Source organism: Dendrobates tinctorius, unplaced genomic scaffold (assembly GCF_039654945.1).
Source record: "Dendrobates tinctorius isolate UK_male_01 unplaced genomic scaffold, ASM3965494v1 ptg000124l, whole genome shotgun sequence".
In the NCBI taxonomy this organism is placed as follows: Eukaryota; Metazoa; Chordata; class Amphibia; order Anura; family Dendrobatidae; genus Dendrobates; species Dendrobates tinctorius.
This window is the reverse complement of record NW_027361792.1, coordinates 431280-454114: the sequence shown is the minus strand read 5'-3', so window position 1 is coordinate 454114 and position 22835 is coordinate 431280. Positions and strand designations below refer to the sequence as shown.

The 22835-nt window shown below is 53.7% G+C and overlaps 1 protein-coding gene across 1 annotated transcript in view; it reads left to right on the top strand.

The window, feature by feature from the left end:
* Positions 1-22835, top strand: part of LOC141046878 (transmembrane protein 178B-like) — a 33655-nt gene that overhangs the window by 5445 nt on the left and 5375 nt on the right. Inside the window, exons 2-3 of the mRNA XM_073541590.1 lie at positions 20732-20845; positions 22461-22598. Of these exons, the coding sequence (XP_073397691.1) occupies positions 20732-20845; positions 22461-22598 (252 nt within the window). The remainder of the gene's footprint in view (positions 1-20731; positions 20846-22460; positions 22599-22835) is intronic.

Here is a 22835-nt window from a genome sequence, read left to right as displayed (position 1 = left end):
TCCAGGTGAAAAATAGCTTTAATTGCCAATCAGAAATACAACGTTTCGACCAAAAAGGTCTTTATCAAGCATAACAAATGGCAAAGGGAGCGACCATATATAGTGTGGATAACCAATCACCATCATGGAAACGCCCCTCAATCACAAAGTATACATCACATTTACAAACAAAACATCCAGTGCGGCGCCACCGCCAGCTACTGGTTAAGCTCCTGCACAGGTACCTATGTCTGCTATTCTGTAATACATGTGAGGATTGGTCACAATTTTGGCGCTAATGTGATATGTCGCTTCTATTGGTAGGAATATGTGGGCCATGTTAAGATAATGGGGATTGGTGAGATATCACCATAACAATGACCATGCCATGTGCTGATTGGGGGATCGCTGTATGTCCTTTGTTTACATTTATTTGTTGTTTTGAAACAATGTGATTTCTCAGGTTTGAGCGATTGTATATTGTATTTATGACACTATATTGTTTTTATATGCACTGGATGTTTTGTTTGTAAATGTGATGTATACTATGTGATTGAGGGGCGTTTCCATGATGGTGATTGGTTATCCACACTATATATGGTCGCTCCCTTTGCCATTTGTTATGCTTGATAAAGACCTTTTTGGTCGAAACGTTGTATTTCTGATTGGCAATTAAAGCTATTTTTCACCTGGAACGGATGCTACTCCCCTTTTTGCTACTGGGACCCCCTGTGTCATTACCAGGAGCATCAGTGACTGGGACCCCCCTGTGTCATTACTGGGACCCCCTGTGTCATTACCGGGAGCATCAGTTACCGGGACCCCCCATATGTCATTACTGGGATCCCCTGTGTCATTACTGGGAGCATCAGTGACTGGGACCCCCCATTGTGTCATTACCAGGAGCATCAGTTACTGGGACCCCCCATTGTGTCGTTACTGGGAGCATCAGTGACAAGGACCCCCTGTGTCATTACTGGGAGCATCAGTGACAAGGACCCCCTGTGTCATTACTGGGCGCATCAGTGACAAGGACCCCCTGTGTCATTACTGGGCGCATCAGTGACTGGGACCCCCCTGTGTCATTACCGGGAGCATCAGTTACTGGGACCCCCTGAGTCATTACTGGGAGCATCAGTGACTGGGACCCCCCTGTGTCATTACTGGGACCCCCTGTGTCATTACTGGGAGCATCAGTGACTGGGATCCCCCATTGTGTCATTACCAGGAGCATCAGTGACTGGGACCCCCCTGTGTCATTACTGGGACCCCCTGTGTCATTACTGGGAGCATCAGTGACAAGGACCCCCTGTGTCATTACCGGGAGCATCAGTTACTGGGACCCCCTGTGTCATTACTGGGAGCATCAGTGACTGGGACCCCCCTGTGTCATTACTGGGACCCCCTGTGTCATTACTGGGAGCATCAGTTACTGGGACCCCCCTGTGTCATTACCGGGAGCATCAGTTACCGGGACCCCCCATATGTCATTACTGGGACCCCCTGTGTCATTACTGGGAGCATCAGTGACTGGGACCCCCCTGTGTCATTACTGGGACCCCCTGTGTCATTACTGGGTGCATCAGTGACTGGGACCCCCTTGTGTCATTACTGGGAGCATCAGTGACTGGGACCCCCCCATTGTGTCATTACCGGGAGCATCAGTTACTGGGACCCCCCTGTGTCATTACCGGGACCCCCGTGTCATTACTGGGAACATCGGTGACAAGGACCCCCCTGTGACATTACCGGGAGCATCAGTGACCGGGAACCCCCATGTGTCATTACTGGGACCCCCTGTGTCATTACTGGGAGCATCAGTTACTGGGACCCCCCATTGTGTCATTACCAGGAGCATCAGTTACTGGGACCCCTGTGTCATTACTGGGAGCATCAGTGACTGGGACCCCCCCTGTGTCATTACCGGGAGCATCAGTTACTGGGAGCATCAGTGACTGGGACCCCCCCTGTGTCATTACTGGGACCCCCTGTGTCATTACTGGGAGCATCAGTTACTGGGACCCCCTGTGTCATTACTGGGAGCATCAGTGACTGGGACCCCCCTGTGTCATTACTGGGACCCCCTGTGGCATTACTGGGAGCATCAGTGACTGGGACCCCCCTGTGTCATTACTGGGAGCATCAGTGACTGGGACCCCCCATTGTGTCATTACCGGGAGCATCAGTTACTGGGACCCCCCTGTGTCATTACCGGGACCCCCTGTGTCATTAATGGGAGCATCGGTGACAAGGACCCCCCTGTGTCATTACCGGGAGCATCAGTGACCGGGAACCCCCCTGTGTCATTACTGGGAGCATCAGTGACTGGGACCCCCCTGTGTCATTACTGGGAGCATCAGTGACTGGGACCCCCCATTGTGTCATTACCGGGAGCATCAGTTACTGGGACCCCCCTGTGTCATTACTGGGACCCCCTGTGTCATTACTGGGAGCATCGGTGACAAGGACCCCCCTGTGTCATTACTGGGAGCATCAGTGACTGGGACCCCCCTGTATCATTACCGGGAGCATCAGTGACCGGGACCCCCCATGTGTCATTACTGGGACCCCTTGTGTCATTACCGGGAGCATCAGTGACCGGGACCCCCCATGTGTCATTACTGGGACCGCCTGTGTCATTACCGGGAGCATCTGTTACCATGACCCCCTGTGTTATCACTGCCCCCCCATCTTTCATTACCGGGAGCATCAATCACTGGGACACTCCTCTATTATTATTATTATTGGGAGCATCAAATATCTGGACCCCCCCCTCTATTACTGGGACTCCCCTGTGTTGTTATAGGGACCCCCCTTCTGTCATTACTGGAAACTCCTCAATTAAAAAGACCACACCTCTGTTATTACTGGGACCAGCTCTATCATAACCGGGACCACCTCAAATACCAAGACCCCCTCTATTGCCAGGGGTGTTCATTATTGGGACCCCGCTTCATATATCGGAGGACCCCTTTATCATTACTGGGGCCCTTTTCTAGTATTACCACAATCCCCCTCTATCATTACTGGGACCCCCTTCAATTAATACCGGGGTCATCAACTACCCCTACCACCCCTATTACTGGGCTTTGCCCATTATCGGGGGGCTACATGACAATAATCGGGTGCATTTTGTAATCGATTCCCCCTGGTCAGTTCACCTGATTATCGCTCTATCCATTGATCGCGGTCACATGACCTTACAGGGGTTCATCAATGAGGGGATGATGGGGGACGCCTCCTTCACTTGTGGCCTGAGCGAAGGGGGTCCCAGCATAGGACCCTCACCCAGTGCTGTAAACCAAGGGTCTTGGTGTGCTGAGGGGACCCTGTCAGTGTGGAGCCCCCTGCATATGTGCTCGTCATGTCAGATCAGAGGGTCCAGACATTGCTCGGTGTCGGGACCCCTGTGAAATTGAAATGACAGGGCCCCTAGTAGCCCCTTTTATTGCCATATCGGGGGGGCTTTTATTGACTAAGTGCTAACTCCCCTCTGGGGAGTGCACTGTTGGACCCCTTTATGTGTGAGCTTGGCCGGGGTCCTTTTATATTATCACAGTGACCCCCCCGGGCAATTACATGGCGTTTACCTAATCCCCTTATTCAGAGCTGAAGTACCCGGACCCCCGTGTTCAGAGCCCACCTCCACGTTTACATGCCATTTGGTGCCTGTCAGCCCCCCGAGATCTGGGTAATAATCCACCTTTAGGACCAGTGACTTTCCCAGTGTTTGATCTCTGACCTCCTGTGCGGGCGCTAATATTAATGCACAATCCATCAGCTCAAAGAGGGTCTGCTGTGTCTGTGTATGGGGGGAGGCCTTGACTGTAGGGGGTAATAAATGAAGATTTAACGGGCAGAGGGAGATGGATGGATGACTTTATACCCTACAGCCTCGAAATAAGATGCTGGTGATAATAAATCATAGCCGGGGCCCCCAGGGGCGACATGCGGCCATCCAGTGTAATGATGGTGGAACTACAGTGCCCAGCACACACTGAGGGTACACTGACTGTCATGGCATGCTGGGAGTTTAGGTTCTCCAACTACAGGAGAGCAAATTGACATACAGTGCCTTGAAAAAGTCTTCACACCCTGTGAACTGTTCCACATTTTTGCACGTTCCACCCACAAACTTAATGTATGTTATTTGGATATTCTGTAATACTAAGTGGTGAGTGTCAGTCACATGTAAAGGAAATGATACATTGTTTTCTAATAATTGTAAAATTATAAGTTTGAGAATTGTGAGGTGCATTATTATTCATCCCCCCCCCCCCCCCCTGTAGTCTGATGCCCCTAAATAATGATGAGTGACCAATCGTCCCCAGAAGTCACATAACTAGAGCATTACGTCTCCCTGGGTGTGGTTACTTCTCAGTATAACTACAGCTGTTCTGTGTGAGAACATTAGGGATAAAACAGCATCAAAACCAAGGAGCCCACCAGACATGTCAGGGATAAAGTTGTGGAGAAAAGGAAAGCAGGGTTAGGTTATGAAAAAAATAGCCCAAGCTTTCAGGGAGGACTGATGAATCCATTATCCAAACATGAAAGGTGTATGGCACAACTGCAAACCTTCTAAGACAAGTCTGTGCATAATCCACACAGTCTCCCCGGCATCGCGCTCCGGCGCAGGCGTACTTATCTGCCCTGTTGACAGCAGAGTACTGCATTACACAGGCACTGGGCCTCTCTGACCTTTCCCGGCGCCTGCGCACTGCTGGACTTTGCTCTGCCCTCAACAGGGGGGAGAAGTACGCCTGCGCAGGAGCGTGATGCCGGGGAGACTGTGTGGATGATGCAGGGATGCGTCTTCCACACGAAGCAAGCAGGAGGACGGCAATCATAAGAAGATGGGAGGTGCCGGACCAAGAAGATTGACACACCTTGGACCACCCCGCAGGTGACTATAATAAAAGTTATTTTTCAGTTCTTCCAGGTCGGGTTAGTTTCAGATATACAGCATTATAGAATGCTGTATATAAGCCCTGAAAGGGGGTGGCCGCATCTCATGTCGGCCTATATTGGTGACAGGTTCCCTTTAAGAAGTCTCATGTAAGGGACACAGCGAGCATGTGGAAGAAGGAGCTCTGCTCAGATTAGAGGAAAGGACAACTTTTTGGGAAAAATGTGGTGAACGTCTACACCATTCCCACTGTCGCACATGGTGGCAGCCTCCTGCTGTGAGGAGGCTTTTCTTCAGCAGGGGCAGGGAAGCTGGTCAGAGGGGATGGGAAGATGGATAGAGCTAAATACAGGAAAATCCTGGAGGAAAACCTGTTAGAGGCTGCAGAAGATGTGAGACTGGGGTGTAGGTTCACCTTCCAGAAGGACAATGACCCTCAACATCCTACTAGAGCTACAATGGAGGGTTCAGATCAGAACATATTCCTGTGTGTGATCGGCGCAGTCACCGTCCAGACCCAAATCCTATGGAATCTGTGACAAGACGTGAGAACTGCTGATCACAGACGTCTCCATCCAATGTCACAGAGTGCAAAGAAGAGGGGGCAAAATGTCACCTCTAGATGTGCAAAGATGGGGAGACAGACCCCAAAAGACTGCAGAGAAAGGTGGGAGAGACAGACCCCAAAAGACTGCAGAGAAAGGTGGAAGAGACAGACCCCAAAAGACTGCAGAGAAAGGAGGAGAGACAGACCCCAAAAGACTACAGCAGAGAAAGGTGGGAGAGACAGACCCCAAAAGACTACAGCAGAGAAAGGTGGGAGAGACAGACCCCAAAAGACTACAGCAGAGAAAGGTGGGAGAGACAGACCCCAAAAGACTACAGCAGAGAAAGGTGGGAGAGACAGACCCCAAAAGACTACAGCAGAGAAAGGTGGGAGAGACAGACCCCAAAAGACTACAGCAGAGAAAGGTGGGAGAGACAGACCCCAAAAGACTACAGAGAAAGGTGGGAGAGACAGACCCCAAAAGACTACAGAGAAAGGTGGGAGAGACAGACCCCAAAAGACTACAGAGAAAGGTGGGAGAGAGACAGACCCCAAAAGACTACAGAGAAAGGTGGGAGAGAGACAGACCCCAAAAGACTACAGAGAAAGGTGGGAGAGAGACAGACCCCAAAAGACTACAGAGAAAGGTGGGAGAGAGACAGACCCCAAAAGACTACAGAGAAAGATGGGAGAGAGACAGACCCCAAAAGACTACAGAGAAAGGTGGGAGAGAGACAGACCCCAAAAGACTACAGAGAAAGGTGGGAGAGAGACAGACCCCAAAAGACTACAGAGAAAGGTGGGAGAGAGACAGACCCCAAAAGACTACAGAGAAAGGTGGGAGAGACAGACCCCAAAAGACTACAGAGAAAGGTGGAGAGAGACAGACCCCAAAAGACTGCAGAGAAAGGTGGGAGAGAGACAGACCCCAAAAGACTACAGAGAAAGGTGGGAGAGACAGACCCCAAAAGACTGCAGAGAAAGGTGGGAGAGACAGACCCCAAAAGACTAGAGAGAAAGGTGGGAGAGACAGACCCCAAAAGACTACAGAGAAAGGTGGGAGAGACAGACCCCAAAAGACTGCAGAGAAAGGTGGAGAGAGACAGACCCCAAAAGACTACAGAGAAAGGTGGGAGAGACAGACCCCAAAAGACTGCAGAGAAAGGTGGGAGAGAGACAGACCCCAAAAGACTACAGAGAAAGGTGGGAGAGACAGACCCCAAAAGACTACAGAGAAAGGTGGGAGAGAGACAGACCCCAAAAGACTACAGAGAAAGGTGGGAGAGAGACAGACCCCAAAAGACTACAGAGAAAGGTGGGAGAGAGACAGACCCCAAAAGACTACAGAGAAAGGTGGGAGAGAGACAGACCCCAAAAGACTACAGAGAAAGGTGGGAGAGAGACAGACCCCAAAAGACTACAGAGAAAGGTGGGAGAGAGACAGACCCCAAAAGACTACAGAGAAAGGTGGGAGAGAGACAGACCCCAAAAGACTACAGAGAAAGGTGGAGAGAGACAGACCCCAAAAGACTGCAGAGAAAGGTGGGAGAGAGACAGACCCCAAAAGACTACAGAGAAAGGTGGAGAGAGACAGACCCCAAAAGACTGCAGAGAAAGGTGGGAGAGAGACAGACCCCAAAAGACTACAGAGAAAGGTGGGAGAGACAGACCCCAAAAGACTGCAGAGAAAGGTGGAGAGACAGACCCCAAAAGACTGCAGAGAAAGGTGGGAGAGAGACAGACCCCAAAAGACTACAGAGAAAGGTGGGAGAGACAGACCCCAAAAGACTACAGAGAAAGGTGGGAGAGACAGACCCCAAAAGACTACAGAGAAAGGTGGGAGAGACGTATCCCAACAGACTGCAACAGTGACTAGGTGATCCTACAAAGTACTGACTCAGGGGGGCTGAATACAAATGCACGGCACAATTCTCAGATGTACACTTGCAGAATACTCAGTACACCCCGTATCATCTCCTTTTCTCGTCACTGACACTTGTCACTTTGTGTTGGTGTCACATAAAATCCTGATAAAATACTGTTAAGTTTGTGGGTGTAACAGGAAAAATGTGGGAAAAGTTGACAGGGTGTGAAAACCTTTTCAAGGCTCTGCATGTAATATATATATAATTATACACCGATCTATTACACGTATCCAGGATCATATGAGACCCTCCAAATATCAGTCATTGAGCGGCACAGACGGCGATCACGCTGCGGTGGTCTCGCCCACTAATATTGCTGATCACATAGTGCACGGGATCAGTGAGCAAAGCGCTGGCGGTAGCCTGGAGCGTAAGCCGCGAGCCTCCGGCTGAATGGCGACACGGCTACTAATGATTGGTGACGTCTCTCGCTGCATCCTGGGGCCGTCACCAAAAATCTGTGGCCGTTCTAGACCGCCGCAGTGTACTAATGGTTGTCACGTCAGTGTACGGAGAGAGGGCGCAAACCGGGGCTCGAAGTCACCCGAAAGAAGGCGCCGCGAGCAGAGGTACTGCAATCCCTGAAATTGCGAAAATGGCGGCAAACTTTTTTACTATTTCTACAAGATTGTGAGTAATATTGGTGAGAGCCCATGTAAAGGGGTCCTCCAAACATATCAGGGTAAAGGGGTCCTCCAGACAAATCAGGGTAAAGGGGTCCTCCAGACATATCAGGGTAAAGGGGTCCTCCAGACATATCAGGGTAAAGGGGTCCTCCAGACAAATCAGGGTAAAGGGGTCCTCCAGACAAATCAGGGTAAAGTGGTCCTCCAGACATATCAGGGTAAAGGGGTCCTCCAAACAAATCAGGGTAAAGGGGTCCTCCAGACAAATCAGGGTAAAGGGGTCCTCCAGACATATCAGGGTAAAGGGGTCCTCCAGACAAATCAGGGTAAAGGGGTCCTCCAGACAAATCAGGGTAAAGGGGTCCTCCAGACAAATCAGGGTAAAGGGGTCCTCCAGACAAATCAGGGTAAAGGGGTCCTCCAGACAAATCAGGGTAAAGGGGTCCTCCAGACAAATCAGGGTAAAGGGGTCCTCCAGACAAATCGGGGTAAAGGGGTCCTCCAGACATATCAGGGTAAAGGGGTCCTCCGGACAAATCAGGGTAAAGGGGTCCTCCGGACAAATCAGGGTAAAGGGGTCCTCCGGACATATCAGGGTAAAGGGGTCCTCCAGTCAAATCAGGGTAAAGGGGTCCTCCAGACATATCAGGGTAAAGGGGTCCTCCAGACATATCAGGGTAAAGGGGTCCTCCAAACAAATCAGGGTAAAGGGGTCTTCCAGACATACCAGGGTAAAGGGGTCCTCCAGACAAATCAGGGTAAAGGGGTCCTCCAAACAAATCAGGGTAAAGGGGTCCTCCAAACAAATCAGGGTAAAGGGGTCCTCCAAACAAATCAGGGTAAAGGGGTCCTCCAAACAAATCAGGGTAAAGGGGTCCTCCAAACAAATCAAGGTAAAGGGGTCTTCCAGACATACCAGGGTAAAGGGGTCTTCCAGACATACCAGGGTAAAGGGGTCCTCCAAACAAATCAGGGTAAAGGGGTCCTCCAGAAATCTATCACTAATTCTGCTGCATTACCTTAAAGGGATACTAAACTTTATAATAATGTCCTGTAGGTGGAGCTGCAACCTTCTAAGAAGCCCCCGTCACCCGGCTTATATAGTGAGGGGCTCCTGCACTGCAGCGGTATGTGGCCGCAGACTAGCGCCAGGTTGGATGGAGCAGTAATAGGGCTGCCATAGTGATCTATGGGACCCTCCCATCCGTACTGTGGACCCCTGGGACTCCACTGTTGCACCCTGCACCCATCTCCGGCCGCACCCTGCACCCATCTCTGGCTGCACAGCAGCACTTTATACTGCGCCCATAGATTATAATCTATACCCCAATACCCCAATATACCCAATACCCCAATATGATTTTGGCGCAAAGGAGTTAAAAGTACAATTCAGAATTTAGGTCTGGTTTGCAGCAAAACTACAACTCCCAGCATGCTCTGACAGCCTTGCGCTGTATGTAGTATGTGTATATAATATATAATGTCCTGGAGCGGCGCTGCTTATAGTGATAGATGGAGGTGCTGCCCGCCGCTGTCCATGGTGCTGAATATGAGGTGCAGGGTGAGCGCAGCATCCCTAGGGCCGGTGAGGGGTTATGGATGTGGCGGCTCATTGCTGGCACTGCATGCTGGGATTTGTAGTTTTGCAGCACTTGGAGAGCAATGCAAGACTGTGCAAAAGTCTTAGGCAGGTGAGAAATAATGCAGCAGAGTCAAAAGCTTCAGCCATCGAAGGGTTAAAGATATAAATAAACCAAATAAAATATGAAGAAAAGAGAAATGTAAATCCCTTCAGTATCTGGTGACTGCCCGTCTCCTCCATCATCAGTATCTGGTGACTGCCCGTCGCCTCCATCATCAGTATCTGGTGACCGCCCATCGCCTCCACCATCAGTGTCTGGTGACCGTCGGTCGCCTCCATCATCAGTACCTGGTGACTGCCCGTAGCCTCCATCATCAGTGTCTGCTGACAGCCTGTCACCTCCATCATCAGTATCAGGTGACCGTCCGTGGCCTCCATCATCAGTATCAGGTGACTGCCGGTCTCCTCCATCATCAGTATCAGGTGACTGCCGGTCTCCTCCATCATCAGTATCTGGTGACCGCCCATCGCCTCCATCATCAGTATCTGGTGAGCGCCGGTCACCTCCATCATCAGTATCTGGTGACCGCCCATCATCTCCATCATCAGTGTCTGCTGACAGCCTGTCACCTCCATCATCAGTATCTGGTGACCGTCCGTGGCCTCCATCATCAGTATCAGGTGACTGTCGGTCTCCTCCATCATCAGTATCTGGTGACCGCCCATCGCCTCCATCATCAGTGTCTGCTGACAGCCTGTCACCTCCATCATCAGTATCTGGTGACCGTCCGTGGCCTCCATCATCAGTGTCTGCTGACAGCCTGTCACCTCCATCATCAGTATCTGGTGACCGTCCGTGGCCTCCATCATCAGTATCAGGTGACTGTCGGTCTCCTCCATCATCAGTATCTGGTGACCGCCCATCGCCTCCATCATCAGTATCTGGTGACCACCGATCGCCTCCATCATCAGTATCAGGTGACTGCCGGTCTCCTCCATCATCAGTATCTGAGGACCGCCCATCGCCTCCATCAGTATCTGGTGACCGCCCGTCCCCTCCATCATCAGTATCTGGTGACAGCCTGTCACCTCCATCATCCGTATCTGGTGACCGTCCGTGGCCTCCATCATCAGTATCTGGTGACCACCGATCGCCTCCACCATCAGTATCTGGTGACCGTCCGTGGCCTCCATCATCAGTATCTGGTGACCACCGATCGCCTCCATCATCAGTATCTGGTGACCACCCATCGCCTCCATCATCAGTATCTGGTAACCGCCCGTCACCTCCATCATCAGTATCTGGTGACCGCCCGTCCCCTTCATCAGTATCAGGTGACCGCCACCACCAAATATTGATTACGGGGCGTCGGGCGGTCACCAGAAACTGTTGACGGAGGCGTCTGGTGTTCAATACGTACTGATGATGGAGGCGACGGGCGGACGCCACGTACTGATGGCGGAGGCGTCGGGCGGTCACCGTACACTGATGACAGATGCTTCGGACGGATACCACATACTGATGGAGGCGTCGGGGGGGGGGGTCATCGGACACCGATGACGGAGTAGTCGGGCGGACACCATTTACTGATGGCGGAGGAGTTGGGCGGTCACCGGCCTCTGATGACGAAGGCGTCGGATGGACACCATGTACTGATGGCGGAGGCGTCGCGCGGTCACCGGACACTGATGACGGAGGCGTTGGATGGACACCACGTACTGATGGCGGAGGCGTTGGGCGGTCACCAGACACTGATGATGGAGGCGTTGGATGGACACCACGTACTGATGGCGGAGAAGTTGGGCGGTCACCGGACACTGATGACGGAGGCGTTGGATGGACACCACGTACTGATGGCGGAGGAGTTGGGCGGTTACCGGCCTCTGATGATGGAGGCGTTGGATGGACACCATGTACTGATGGCGGAGGCGTCGGGTGGTCACCAGACACTGATGACAGAGGCGTTGGATGGACACCATGTACTGATGGCGGAGGCGTCAGGCGGTCACCGGACACTGATGACGGAGGCGTTGGATGGACACCACGTACTGATGGTGGAGAAGTTGGGTGGTCACCGGACACTGATGACGGAGGCGTTGGATGGACACCACGTACTGATGGCGGAGGCGTTGGGCGGTAACCAGACACTGATGACGGAGGCGTTGGATGGACACCATGTACTGATGGCGGAGGAGTTGGGCGGTCACCGGACACTGATGACGGAGGCGTTGGATGGACACCACGTACTGATGGCGGAGGAGTTGGGCGGTTACCGGCCTCTGATGACGAAGGCGTTGGATGGACACCATGTACTGATGGCGGAGGAGTTGGGCGGTCACCAGACACTGATGATGGCGGCGTTGGATGGACACCATGTACTGATGGCGGAGGCGTCGGGCGGTCACCAGACACTGATGACAGAGGCGTTGGATGGACACCACGTACTGATGGCGGAGGCGTCAGGCGGTCACCGATGACGGAGGCGTTGGATGGACACCACGTACTGATGGCGGAGAAGTTGGGTGGTCACCGGACACTGATGACGGAGGCGTTGGATGGACACCACGTACTGATGGCGGAGGAGTTGGGCGGTTACCGTCCTCTGATGACGAAGGCGTTGGATGGACACCATGTACTGATGGCGGAGGCGTTGGGCGGTCACCAGACACTGATGATGGCGGCGTTGGATGGACACCATGTACTGATGGCGGAGGCGTCAGGCGGTCACCGGACACTGATGACGGAGGCGTTGGATGGACACCACGTACTGATGGTGGAGAAGTTGGGTGGTCACCGGACACTGATGACGGAGGCGTTGGATGGACACCACGTACTGATGGCGGAGGCGTTGGGCGGTAACCAGACACTGATGACGGAGGCGTTGGATGGACACCATGTACTGATGGCGGAGGAGTTGGGCGGTCACCGGACACTGATGACGGAGGCGTTGGATGGACACCACGTACTGATGGCGGAGGAGTTGGGCGGTTACCGGCCTCTGATGACGAAGGCGTTGGATGGACACCATGTACTGATGGCGGAGGAGTTGGGCGGTCACCAGACACTGATGATGGCGGCGTTGGATGGACACCATGTACTGATGGCGGAGGCGTCGGGCGGTCACCAGACACTGATGACAGAGGCGTTGGATGGACACCACGTACTGATGGCGGAGGCGTCAGGCGGTCACCGATGACGGAGGCGTTGGATGGACACCACGTACTGATGGCGGAGAAGTTGGGTGGTCACCGGACACTGATGACGGAGGCGTTGGATGGACACCACGTACTGATGGCGGAGGCGTTGGGCGGTCACCAGACACTGATGACGGAGGCGTTGGATGGACACCATGTACTGATGGCGGAGGAGTTGGGCGGTCACCGGACACTGATGACGGAGGCGTTGGATGGACACCACATACTGATGGCGGAGGAGTTGGGCGGTTACCGTCCTCTGATGACGAAGGCGTTGGATGGACACCATGTACTGATGGCGGAGGCGTTGGGCGGTCACCAGACACTGATGATGGCGGCGTTGGATGGACACCATGTACTGATGGCGGAGGAGTTGGGCGGTCACTGGACACTGATGACGAAGGCATCGGATGGACACCATGTACCGATGGCGGAGGCGTCGTGCGGTCACCGGACGCCGATGGCGGAGGCGTCGTGCGGTCACCGGACGCCGATGGCGGAGGCGTCGTGCGGTCACCGGACGCCGATGGCGGAGGCGTCGTGCGGTCACCGGACGCCGATGGCGGAGGCGTCGGGCGGTCACCGGACGCCGATGGCGGAGGCGTCGGGCGGTCACCGGACGCCGATGGAGGCGTCGGGCGGTCACCGGACGCCGATGGCGGAGGCGATGGGCGGTCACCGGACGCCGATGGCGGAGGCGTCGGGCGGTCACCGGACGCCGATGGCGGAGGCGTCGTGCGGTCACCGGACGCCGATGGCGGAGGCGTCGTGCGGTCACCGGACGCCGATGGCGGAGGCGTCGTGCGGTCACCGGACGCCGATGGCGGAGGCGTCGGGCGGTCACCGGACGCCGATGGCGGAGGCGTCGGGCGGTCACCGGACGCCGATGGAGGCGTCGGGCGGTCACCGGACGCCGATGGCGGAGGCGATGGGCGGTCACCGGACGCCGATGGCGGAGGCGTCGGGCGGTCACCGGACGCCGATGGCGGAGGCGATGGGCGGTCACCGGACGCTGATAGGATTTTTATTTCTCTTCAGTTTCTTTTGTATTTTGATTGACCACAGATCATTAACCCTTCTATTACTGGAAGCTTTTGACTCTGCAGCATTTTCTCCCCCTGCCTAACACTTTTGCACGGCCCTGTACACACACGTGTCCTGGAGCGGCGCTGCTCATAGTGATAGATGGAGGTGCTGCCCGTCGCTGTCCATGGTGCTGAATGTGAACCTCATCTCCTCACTTCTGGCACTGGTGAGGGGTGACGGATGTGCCGGCCCATAAACGAGCCCCTCGGAAGGGTCACACGGCCATTCTCCGGAGCTGATTAACCCCTCGCACCCCACACACAGCAGAGAGGCCACTTTCGCCATGCTAATAATATGATTCACACACACGTGCTATATTTATTTCTAGAGAAAATTGTGCGCGGTGCTGAGAAGTCACATTCCTTAGCAGGGGGGCTGCGCGCAAAATCTAATGACTGAGACGACTCGAGGTGTGAAGCGAGCGCGGGATTGACTCTTTCAGTGCCAGACGGGATGAGGAGCTAGTTGGATACTGAAATAGTTCACAAGATTAAGATTAGTTCAGCAGAGGGATGTACCGCCACGTTACTAGGACGGGGGAGGGCTGGGGTGACGGAACAGCCAAATTGGTTGTCGTCTGAAGAGTTGTCAGAACCTTCTGAGACCTGCGGTTCCCACGCTGTCAAAAGACAGCGAGAGAGCCGATCCGTGATCGGAGCTATAAGGTTTACCTCCGGTCACTGGTGTCAGCTGATGGGACTACTGATCCCATCATCCCACACCTGCTGCCACTACTAACAGTGAGAGCAGGAGCGGCGGATGGGAGTATTCATTAGCCGCTCCTGCACTGTAAATAAATAATTAAAAAAAAAAAAAATCTGCGTGGGTTCCCCTGTATTTTTGACAACCAGCCAGGCAAAATTCTCATCCGGGGGCTACAACCCTCAGCTGTCTGCTTCAGCAAGGCTGGTTATCAAGAATAGAGGGGTCCCCACATTTTTGACAACCAACCTTGCTAAATCAGACAGGTGAGGGCTGGTATTCTCAGGCTGGTAAGGGTCCGTGGATATGGCCCCTCTCCAGCCTAAAAATAGCAGCCTGCAGCTGCCCGGAAAAGGCACATTTGAGATGCGCTAGTTCTGGTGCTTGGCCCGCCTCTTCCCACTTGCCCTGTAGCGGTTCATATTTGTGGGGTTGATGTCACCTTTGTATTGTCAGGTGACATCATGCCCACGGCTTAGTAATGGCGCGGCGCTATAAGAGACCCATGCATTACTAATCCTATAGTGATATGGTAAATAAAGACACAGCCAGAATAAAGTCCTTTATTAGAAATAAAACAAAACACAATTTTACTTTTTTTATTTAAAAATAACAAACACAGTTATACTCGCCTAACGCCTAATTCCAGCGAAGCCCTCGTCTCCTGTGATAAAACGAAAATACAACACTATCCCTCACCTGTCCGACGTTCTGTCCCACGCCGTAATCCGTGTCTGGGGGATAAACCGTTCTCAACCTGGATGTTGCCAAGATGCGACCGTCCAGGCTGAGAACACCTGGTGAAGGAGCTGCTGTGAGCGCAGTGTCAGTGACCGGCGGTGATGTCATCGAGGTTACCTCCGGTCACTGAGGCTCCGTTCCCAGCCGGGCTGAACTGCCGTGACCTCGCTGAGATCCCCGGTAGCACTGTGAGAAAACTTGCGCTGCTAAAATATTGTGGATTTTCCATTAAAAAAAACCTCCCTGGATTCAGTGCAGCTGTTTGTCATTTTTGTTGCCATTTTTTTCAGCAGAAAATCCCCGTTGGTCGATATAGGTGACCTGACCGGCCGTACAGTGCGCTTGTGACTCTTTCCACTTTTTGTTTTCTGCCCTCAGACTTGACCTGATTTTTATTGTATCCATTGTCTCTAGTAAAGGCTTTAATTGGGAAATGGTTAATTTATACAGATATCAGTGCGATCGATTCCAATCCTGCCTGCCCCCTTATACCGCCGCCCCCCCATAACCTGCTGCCTCACTTAATGGGTATTGGAGACATTGAGGACACCGTTATCAGTATCTGTACGGGTCCGACCTCCGGGACCCCCGCTGTCAGCACAATGACGCGCCCTCCTCTGCTTCAGTGTCGGACAGACGGCTGTTGTTGGACCCCGCTAGCCCCATGAATGACCCGGGGGCTCTGTCTGCCCTCCCCATATGCAGTGATTGCTATATTCCCTATGAAGTAACAGGGCGGCGTATCGGACGAGTCAGGAGGGCGGCGTATCGGACGGGAATGTAAGCGCCACCTGGCGGGGAGGAAGGGAGGGTAGTGGGAATGTAAGGGCCACCTGGCGGGGAGGAAGGGAGGGTAGTGGGAATGTAAGCGCCACCTGGCGGGGAGGAAGGGAGGGTAGTGGGAATGTAAGGGCCACCTGGCGGGGAGGAAGGGAGGGTAGTGGGAATGTAAGCGCCACCTGGCGGGGAGGAAGGGAGGGTAGTGGGAATGTAAGCGCCACCTGGCGGGGTGGAAGGGAGGGTAGTGGGAATGTAAGGGCCACCTGGCGGGGAGGAAGGGAGGGTAGTGGGAATGTAAGGGCCACCTGGCGGGGAGGAAGGGAGGGTAGTGGGAATGTAAGCGCCACCTGGCGGGGAGGAAGGGAGGGTAGTGGGAATGTAAGCGCCACCTGGCGGGGAGGAAGGGAGGGTAGTGGGAATGTAAGCGCCACCTGGCGGGGAGGAAGGGAGGGTAGTGGGAATGTAAGGGCCACCTGGCGGGGAGGAAGGGAGGGTAGTGGGATTGTAAGGGCCACCTGGCGGGGAGGAAGGGAGGGTAGTGGGAATGTAAGGGCCACCTGGCGGGGAGGAAGGGAGGGTAGTGGGATTGTAAGGGCCACCTGGCGGGGAGGAAGGGAGGGTAGTGGGAATGTAAGCGCCACCTGGCGGGGAGGAAGGGAGGGTAGTGGGAATGTAAGCGCCACCTGGCGGGGAGGAAGGGAGGGTAGTGGGATTGTAAGGGCCACCTGGCGGGGAGGGAGGGAGGGTAGTGGGAATGTAAGCGCCACCTGGCGGGGTGGAAGGGAGGGTAGTGGGAATGTAAGCGCCACATGGCGGGGTGGAAGGGAGGGTAGTGGGAATGTAAGCGCCACCTGGCGGGGAGGAAGGGAGGGTAGTGGGATTGTAAGGGCCACCTGGCGGGGAGGAAGGGAGGGTAGTGGGAATGTAAGCGCCACCTGGCGGGGAGGAATCGAGGGTAGTGGGAATGTAAGCGCCACCTGGCGGGGTGGAAGGGAGGGTAGTGGGAATGTAAGGGCCACCTGGCGGGGAGGAAGGGAGGGTAGTGGGAATGTAAGCGCCACCTGGCGGGGAGGAATCGAGGGTAGTGGGAATGTAAGCGCCACCTGGCGGGGTGGAAGGGAGGGTAGTGGGAATGTAAGCGCCACCTGGCGGGGTGGAAGGGAGGGTAGTGGGAATGTAAGCGCCACCTGGCGGGGAGGAAGGGAGGGTAGTGGGAATGTAAGGACCACCTGGCGGGGTGGAAGGGAGGGTAGTGGGAATGTAAGCGCCACCTGGCGGGGAGGAAGGGAGGGTAGTGGGAATGTAAGGACCACCTGGCGGGGAGGAAGGGAGGGTAGTGGGAATGTAAGCGCCACCTGGCGGGGAGGAAGGGAGGGTAGAGGGAATGTAAGGACCACCTGGCGGGGAGGAAGGGAGGGTAGTGGGAATGTAAGGGCCACCTGGCGGGGAGGAAGGGAGGGTAGTGGGAATGTAAGCGCCACCTGGCGGGGAGGAAGGGAGGGTAGTGGGAATGTAAGGACCACCTGGCGGGGAGGAAGGGAGGGTAGTGGGAATGTAAGCGCCTCCTGGCGGGGAGGGACGGTTGCTGATCGCTTTTACAAATTCTCTGCAACAAAATCTGAAGCTGAAAAAGTCTTACTGCAGATTTTGGGGCTGAAATGCAGCAGATTTTGGGGCACTTTGCGCTGTGAGGAGTGACTTCTGCGTCCGCGCCTCGTGTGCGCACTGTCACAATGTAACCCTTGTTAGTTTTTGTTAATGGAGACGTATTAATCGTTTACCTTCCTGACTGTTGTGCGCAGCCCTGACATCGCTCCCGCACAGATCTCCCTGCCCAGAGCCTTTAATCCCCCCTAATCCACTAACCGCTATCCCTGTACCCTGGATGCCGGATGCCAATGCTTTGTGCGGCTGCCAGGCTCTCGTTGGCTCTCGTAGCCCCTCGCCGGACTATACGGGGTCCGTACATGCAGCAATGTTGTGTTCATGGACTCGGCAATGTAATACGGCCACGTGAGGCCACAGAAGTCAATGGAAATTTCTCCCGCCAAGCCCCAAATGTTTTTGCTATAGGGCTCGTCCATTTTCCCTTATATAGACCCCCTACACCTCTGCCATGGGGGTCTGTCCTTGGATTTGCTTAGTTGCGGGGGTCCGACCTTTGAGACCTCAGCAATGAATGACGCTTTGCGTGCAGGACCGTGTATAGCAGAGGGGTTGGGGTCCGCTCCTGGATGTCCCACGTGTCTGGCCGGAGGGGGATGATGACTGTGACCCTCCATCTGCTCCGGGCATTTGGGGGCACTTTGCTTCTTTTCTGGTGAATCCCACCTGTTTCGCCATCTGCTGTCAGTAATGAGGCGAGGGGCTGCGGAGGACGGGGGTCGTGCACGGCGGCCATATGGACACAGACGTAGATTTATGCCAGGGCTCATGAGACCATATAGCAAATTTACGGGACCACTGGTACCAACCCTGAAAGCTTCTATTGCTGGACCACCCTGGCGGTAGACGGAGGTGTCAGCGCCTCGTGACTGGCGGCAGCACTGTAGTATGCGGCCCCCTTCGCTGCAGTTTTGCTTTTTTTTTTTTTTTTTTTTAACTTAAATGCAACTGAATTTCAGTAAAAATGTTTCACTCTTCGCCCTCCATCGCCTCCGTACTGCCGGCTGCAGAAAGAGTTAACTGAGCCTCGGTCAGTGAGCTCATTTGACGTATTGCGCTCATTTCCTCTGTTTTAGTGTCTCTGCAGATTTATGACCACACAACAGCAGAACTGAACTTTTTATACTGTCAAATATCAGCAGAGAGGAGAGAAGTCCTAATCTCTCCTGTCTGAGGAGCTCACTAACACATTTTCACTTAACTCCTTCCGCAGACAAAAGTGCAGGGCGGCACAAAGGCGATAAATGTGCATCATTTTTACTGAAACACAACTCAACACAACTCGATTGCAATTTTTTTTGTCATTTGCAAAAACATATATAATGTAACAACATTTGCTGCAAGTTCAACTTGGTGCAAAGTTTTCAACTTTTTTCCCTTTTGCACCTCTTTTTAAAAAGTGAGCAGACTCAGTAAAAGGAGGGTCCCGGGCCACCCCGGTGCCATGGAGGCTGACGCGCGTCGTGGCCGCAGACTGCGCGGCTACTGGATGTTTCATTTCCCAGGGCACAAACTGTAACCGTGTGATCACTTACGCAGAGTGCGTTATTGCGCTTCCCCTTTAAGACGGCCCCATCTTTCTGACACGTCCGGGATGTAATGCCTTATTGTCTTTCTTTCCATGGAGGGTGGCGCACGTCGTGGCCGCAGCCTGCGCGGCTACTGGATGTTTCATTTCCCAGGGCACAAACTAACCGTGTGATCACTTACGCAGAGTGCGTTATTGCGCTTCCCCTTTAAGACGGCCCCATCTTTCTGACACATCCGGGATGTAATGCCTTATTGTCTTTCTTTCCATGGAGGGTGGCGCGCGTCGTGGCCGCAGCCTGCGCGGCTACTGGATGTTTCATTTCCCAGGGCACAAACTAACCGTGTGATCACTTACGCAGAGTGCGTTATTGCGCTTCCCCTTTAAGACGGCCCCATCTTTCTGACACATCCGGGATGTAATGCCTTATTGTCTTTCTTTCCATGGAGGGTGGCGCGCGTCGTGGCCGCAGCCTGCGTGGCTACTGGATGTTTCATTTCCCAGGGCACAAACTAACCGTTTGATCACTTACGCCGTGTGCGTTATTGCGCTTCCCCTTTAAGACGGCGCCATCTTTCTGACACGTCCGGGACATAATGCCTTATTGTCTTTCTTTCCTTGGACTCATTAAATATTAACCCTGCGGTTACAGGATGATGTCAGAGTTTCACAAGCTGAGGCTTCGGGGAAGCATTTCCTATAGATCAGTGGTTCATTAGGGGCCGCAGTCATTCACATGAGCGCGGGCACACGTCCGGCCCAGACAGCGCGCGGCTGTGTCTGATGGGGGGGAACCGTGCCAGATATTGGGGGCGATGAATGAGTGTGACGGAGCCAGCATTTAAAGGGACAGTACACCCATGATAAATGTCATCCTGCTTGGGTCTCATACATGACGGCATGTTGGCGAGGATCACCGTCCCTTTAATTGGCAAGTGGCATGGTGGCCACCAGATAAGGGTGTGGAGTAACTCTGTCATCAACGCTCGCCCTCTAAATTTCTGCCCGCCCCTGAGGTTCACCCATGAGTCTCCCAGCCCTGTACACTGCACATCCAGCCACCACCGGAGCTGCTGGAGACCCCCGGTGTCACCTCTGATGTGTCCTGCAGATAAGACAAGAACTAAACAAGACCAACTTATAGTCTTATTGGCAGTGCACCATGGGAAAAAACATGCAAATTAGCAACAAAGTCCCTCGCTGCTGCCACCTGTTGGTGGAAATTACCTGTATGTTAGTTTTGTATCTGAGCAGTAACTTGCTGGTCACCAGCAGGTGGCAGCAGCGAGGGCTAATTTGCTAGTAAGCCACCAGAGTGTCCTCCGCACCCCAGAGAGGCCCGAATGTGCGGAGGCCGCCATGACTGTCCCCCGTGTGACAGGAGGAGCAGATGAGGAGGGATGGTGTCTGCTAGATCCCGGACCCCAATCAGGGGTCTTCTCACGTTCTCTCCTTCTGTTTTGCAGGCATCGTTCAGCGCTGCGCTCCCGTCCGGTATCATTACACCTCGTCCTCGCTGCCGACCAACCTGCCAATCAACGTCACCAAGACCATCCGCCAGGACGAGTGGCACGCTCTGCGTAAGTGCAGGAACCCCGCGAGGCCAGAGAGGGCGGTGTGGGCCTGTTAATGTAGGATGTCAGCATGATGTCTTGTTCTTAAAGGGACGGGTGGTGTCTGATCAGTGGGGTCCGCACCGATCCCAAGAAGCGAGGCCTGTGTGACCACAGCTGTATGCACCGTCAGGTGTCACCGTAGAAGTGAACGGAGCGGTGGCCACACGCGCACAGGGTGCTGGGGTCCGACCTTCCCCGATCCTACATTTATCACCTGTCACCAGAGAGAACCCATGCACGCTCGGTAAAGTGAGTGTGCATGGGGTCAGAGGATTTGGGATTTCTTACTGGGCTGCTCCTAAGCTGCATTCACAGGTCTGCAGACTTCGGAGCTGTAATCCCCCAGCGTCCCCTGCCTCTTCACCGTCTGCTGTGCCGACATCATTTGCACCTTTTCCTTTATCTACTACAGAAAAAAATCAAACTTCTTTCTGAATTCCAGGAAGCCGCGACTGTCGCCCTGCCTGCTGACTGTTTCCAGCAGTCTCTCAGCTGTGACTGATATTTTTCTGTCTCCATACCTGCTGACTGTTTCCAGCAGTCTCTCAGATGTGACTGATCCTTTTTCTGTCTCCAGCAGTCTCTCAGCCGTGACTGATACTTTTTCTGTCTCCATGCCTGCTGACTGTTTCCAGCAGTCTCTCAGCTGTGACTGATACTTTTTCTGTCTCCATGCCTGCTGACTGTTTCCAGCAGTCTCTCAGCTGTGACTGATACTTTTTCTGTTTCCAGCAGTCTCCCAGCTGTGACTGATACTTTTTCTGTCTCCATGCCTGCTGACTGTTTCTGGCAGTCTCTCGGCTGTGACTGATACTTTTTCTGTCTCCAGCAGTCTCTCAGCTGTGACTGATCCTTTTTGTGTTGCCCTGCCTGCTGACTGTTTCCAGCAGTCTCTCAGCTGTGACTGATATTTTTCTGTCTCCATACCTGCTGACTGTTTCCAGCAGTCTCTCAGATGTGACTGATCCTTTTTCTGTCTCCAGCAGTCTCTCAGCCGTGACTGATACTTTTTCTGTTTCCAGCAGTCTCTCAGCTGTGACTGATACTTTTTCTGTCTCCATGCCTGCTGACTGTTTCCAGCAGTCTCTCAGCTGTGACTGATACTTTTTCTGTTTCCAGCAGTCTCCCAGCTGTGACTGATACTTTTTCTGTCTCCATGCCTGCTGACTGTTTCTGGCAGTCTCTCGGCTGTGACTGATACTTTTTCTGTCTCCAGCAGTCTCTCAGCTGTGACTGATCCTTTTTGTGTTGCCCTGCCTGCTGACTGTTTCCAGCAGTCTCTCGGCTGTGACTGATACTTTTTCTGTCTCCATGCCTGCTGACTGTTTCCAGCAGTCTCTCAGCTGTGACTGATACTTTTTCTGTCTCCAGCAGTCTCTCAGCTGTGACTGATACTTTTTCTGTCTCCATGCCTGCTGACTGTTTCCAGCAGTCTCTCGGCTGTGACTGATACTTCTTCTGTCGCCATGCCTGCTGACTGTTTCCGGCCGTCTCTCGCTGATGCTTTTTCTGCAGTGTTGTGGTGTGATGTCCGGTCCTCACATCTGATATCTATTATTTCCTTTCCTCTCCCCTCCAGATCTGCGGCGGATGACGGCCGGCTTCATCGGGATGGCGGTCTCCATCATCCTGTTCGGGTGGCTGATCGGCGTGCTGGGCTGCTGTAAGGAGCACGACCTGATGCAGTACGTGGCCGGGCTGCTGTTTCTCATGGGAGGTGAGACCGCTTTTCTCTCCCCTTCAGGTCATGGATTGGGCTAATTATCTGCTACTGACAGTCTCCCTGCAGAGAGACCGGAGATCGATGAGCGGCTCCGCAGCTGAGGACGCGGGAGCGGGGCTCCAGATTCATCGCTAGGAGGTCTTCTGGGACCCCTCACATACGACCTTGTCTCGCAGGTGCAGGCTGATTTATTATGTCTGGAGATGCATGAAATTTAAAGGGCAAGGAGTA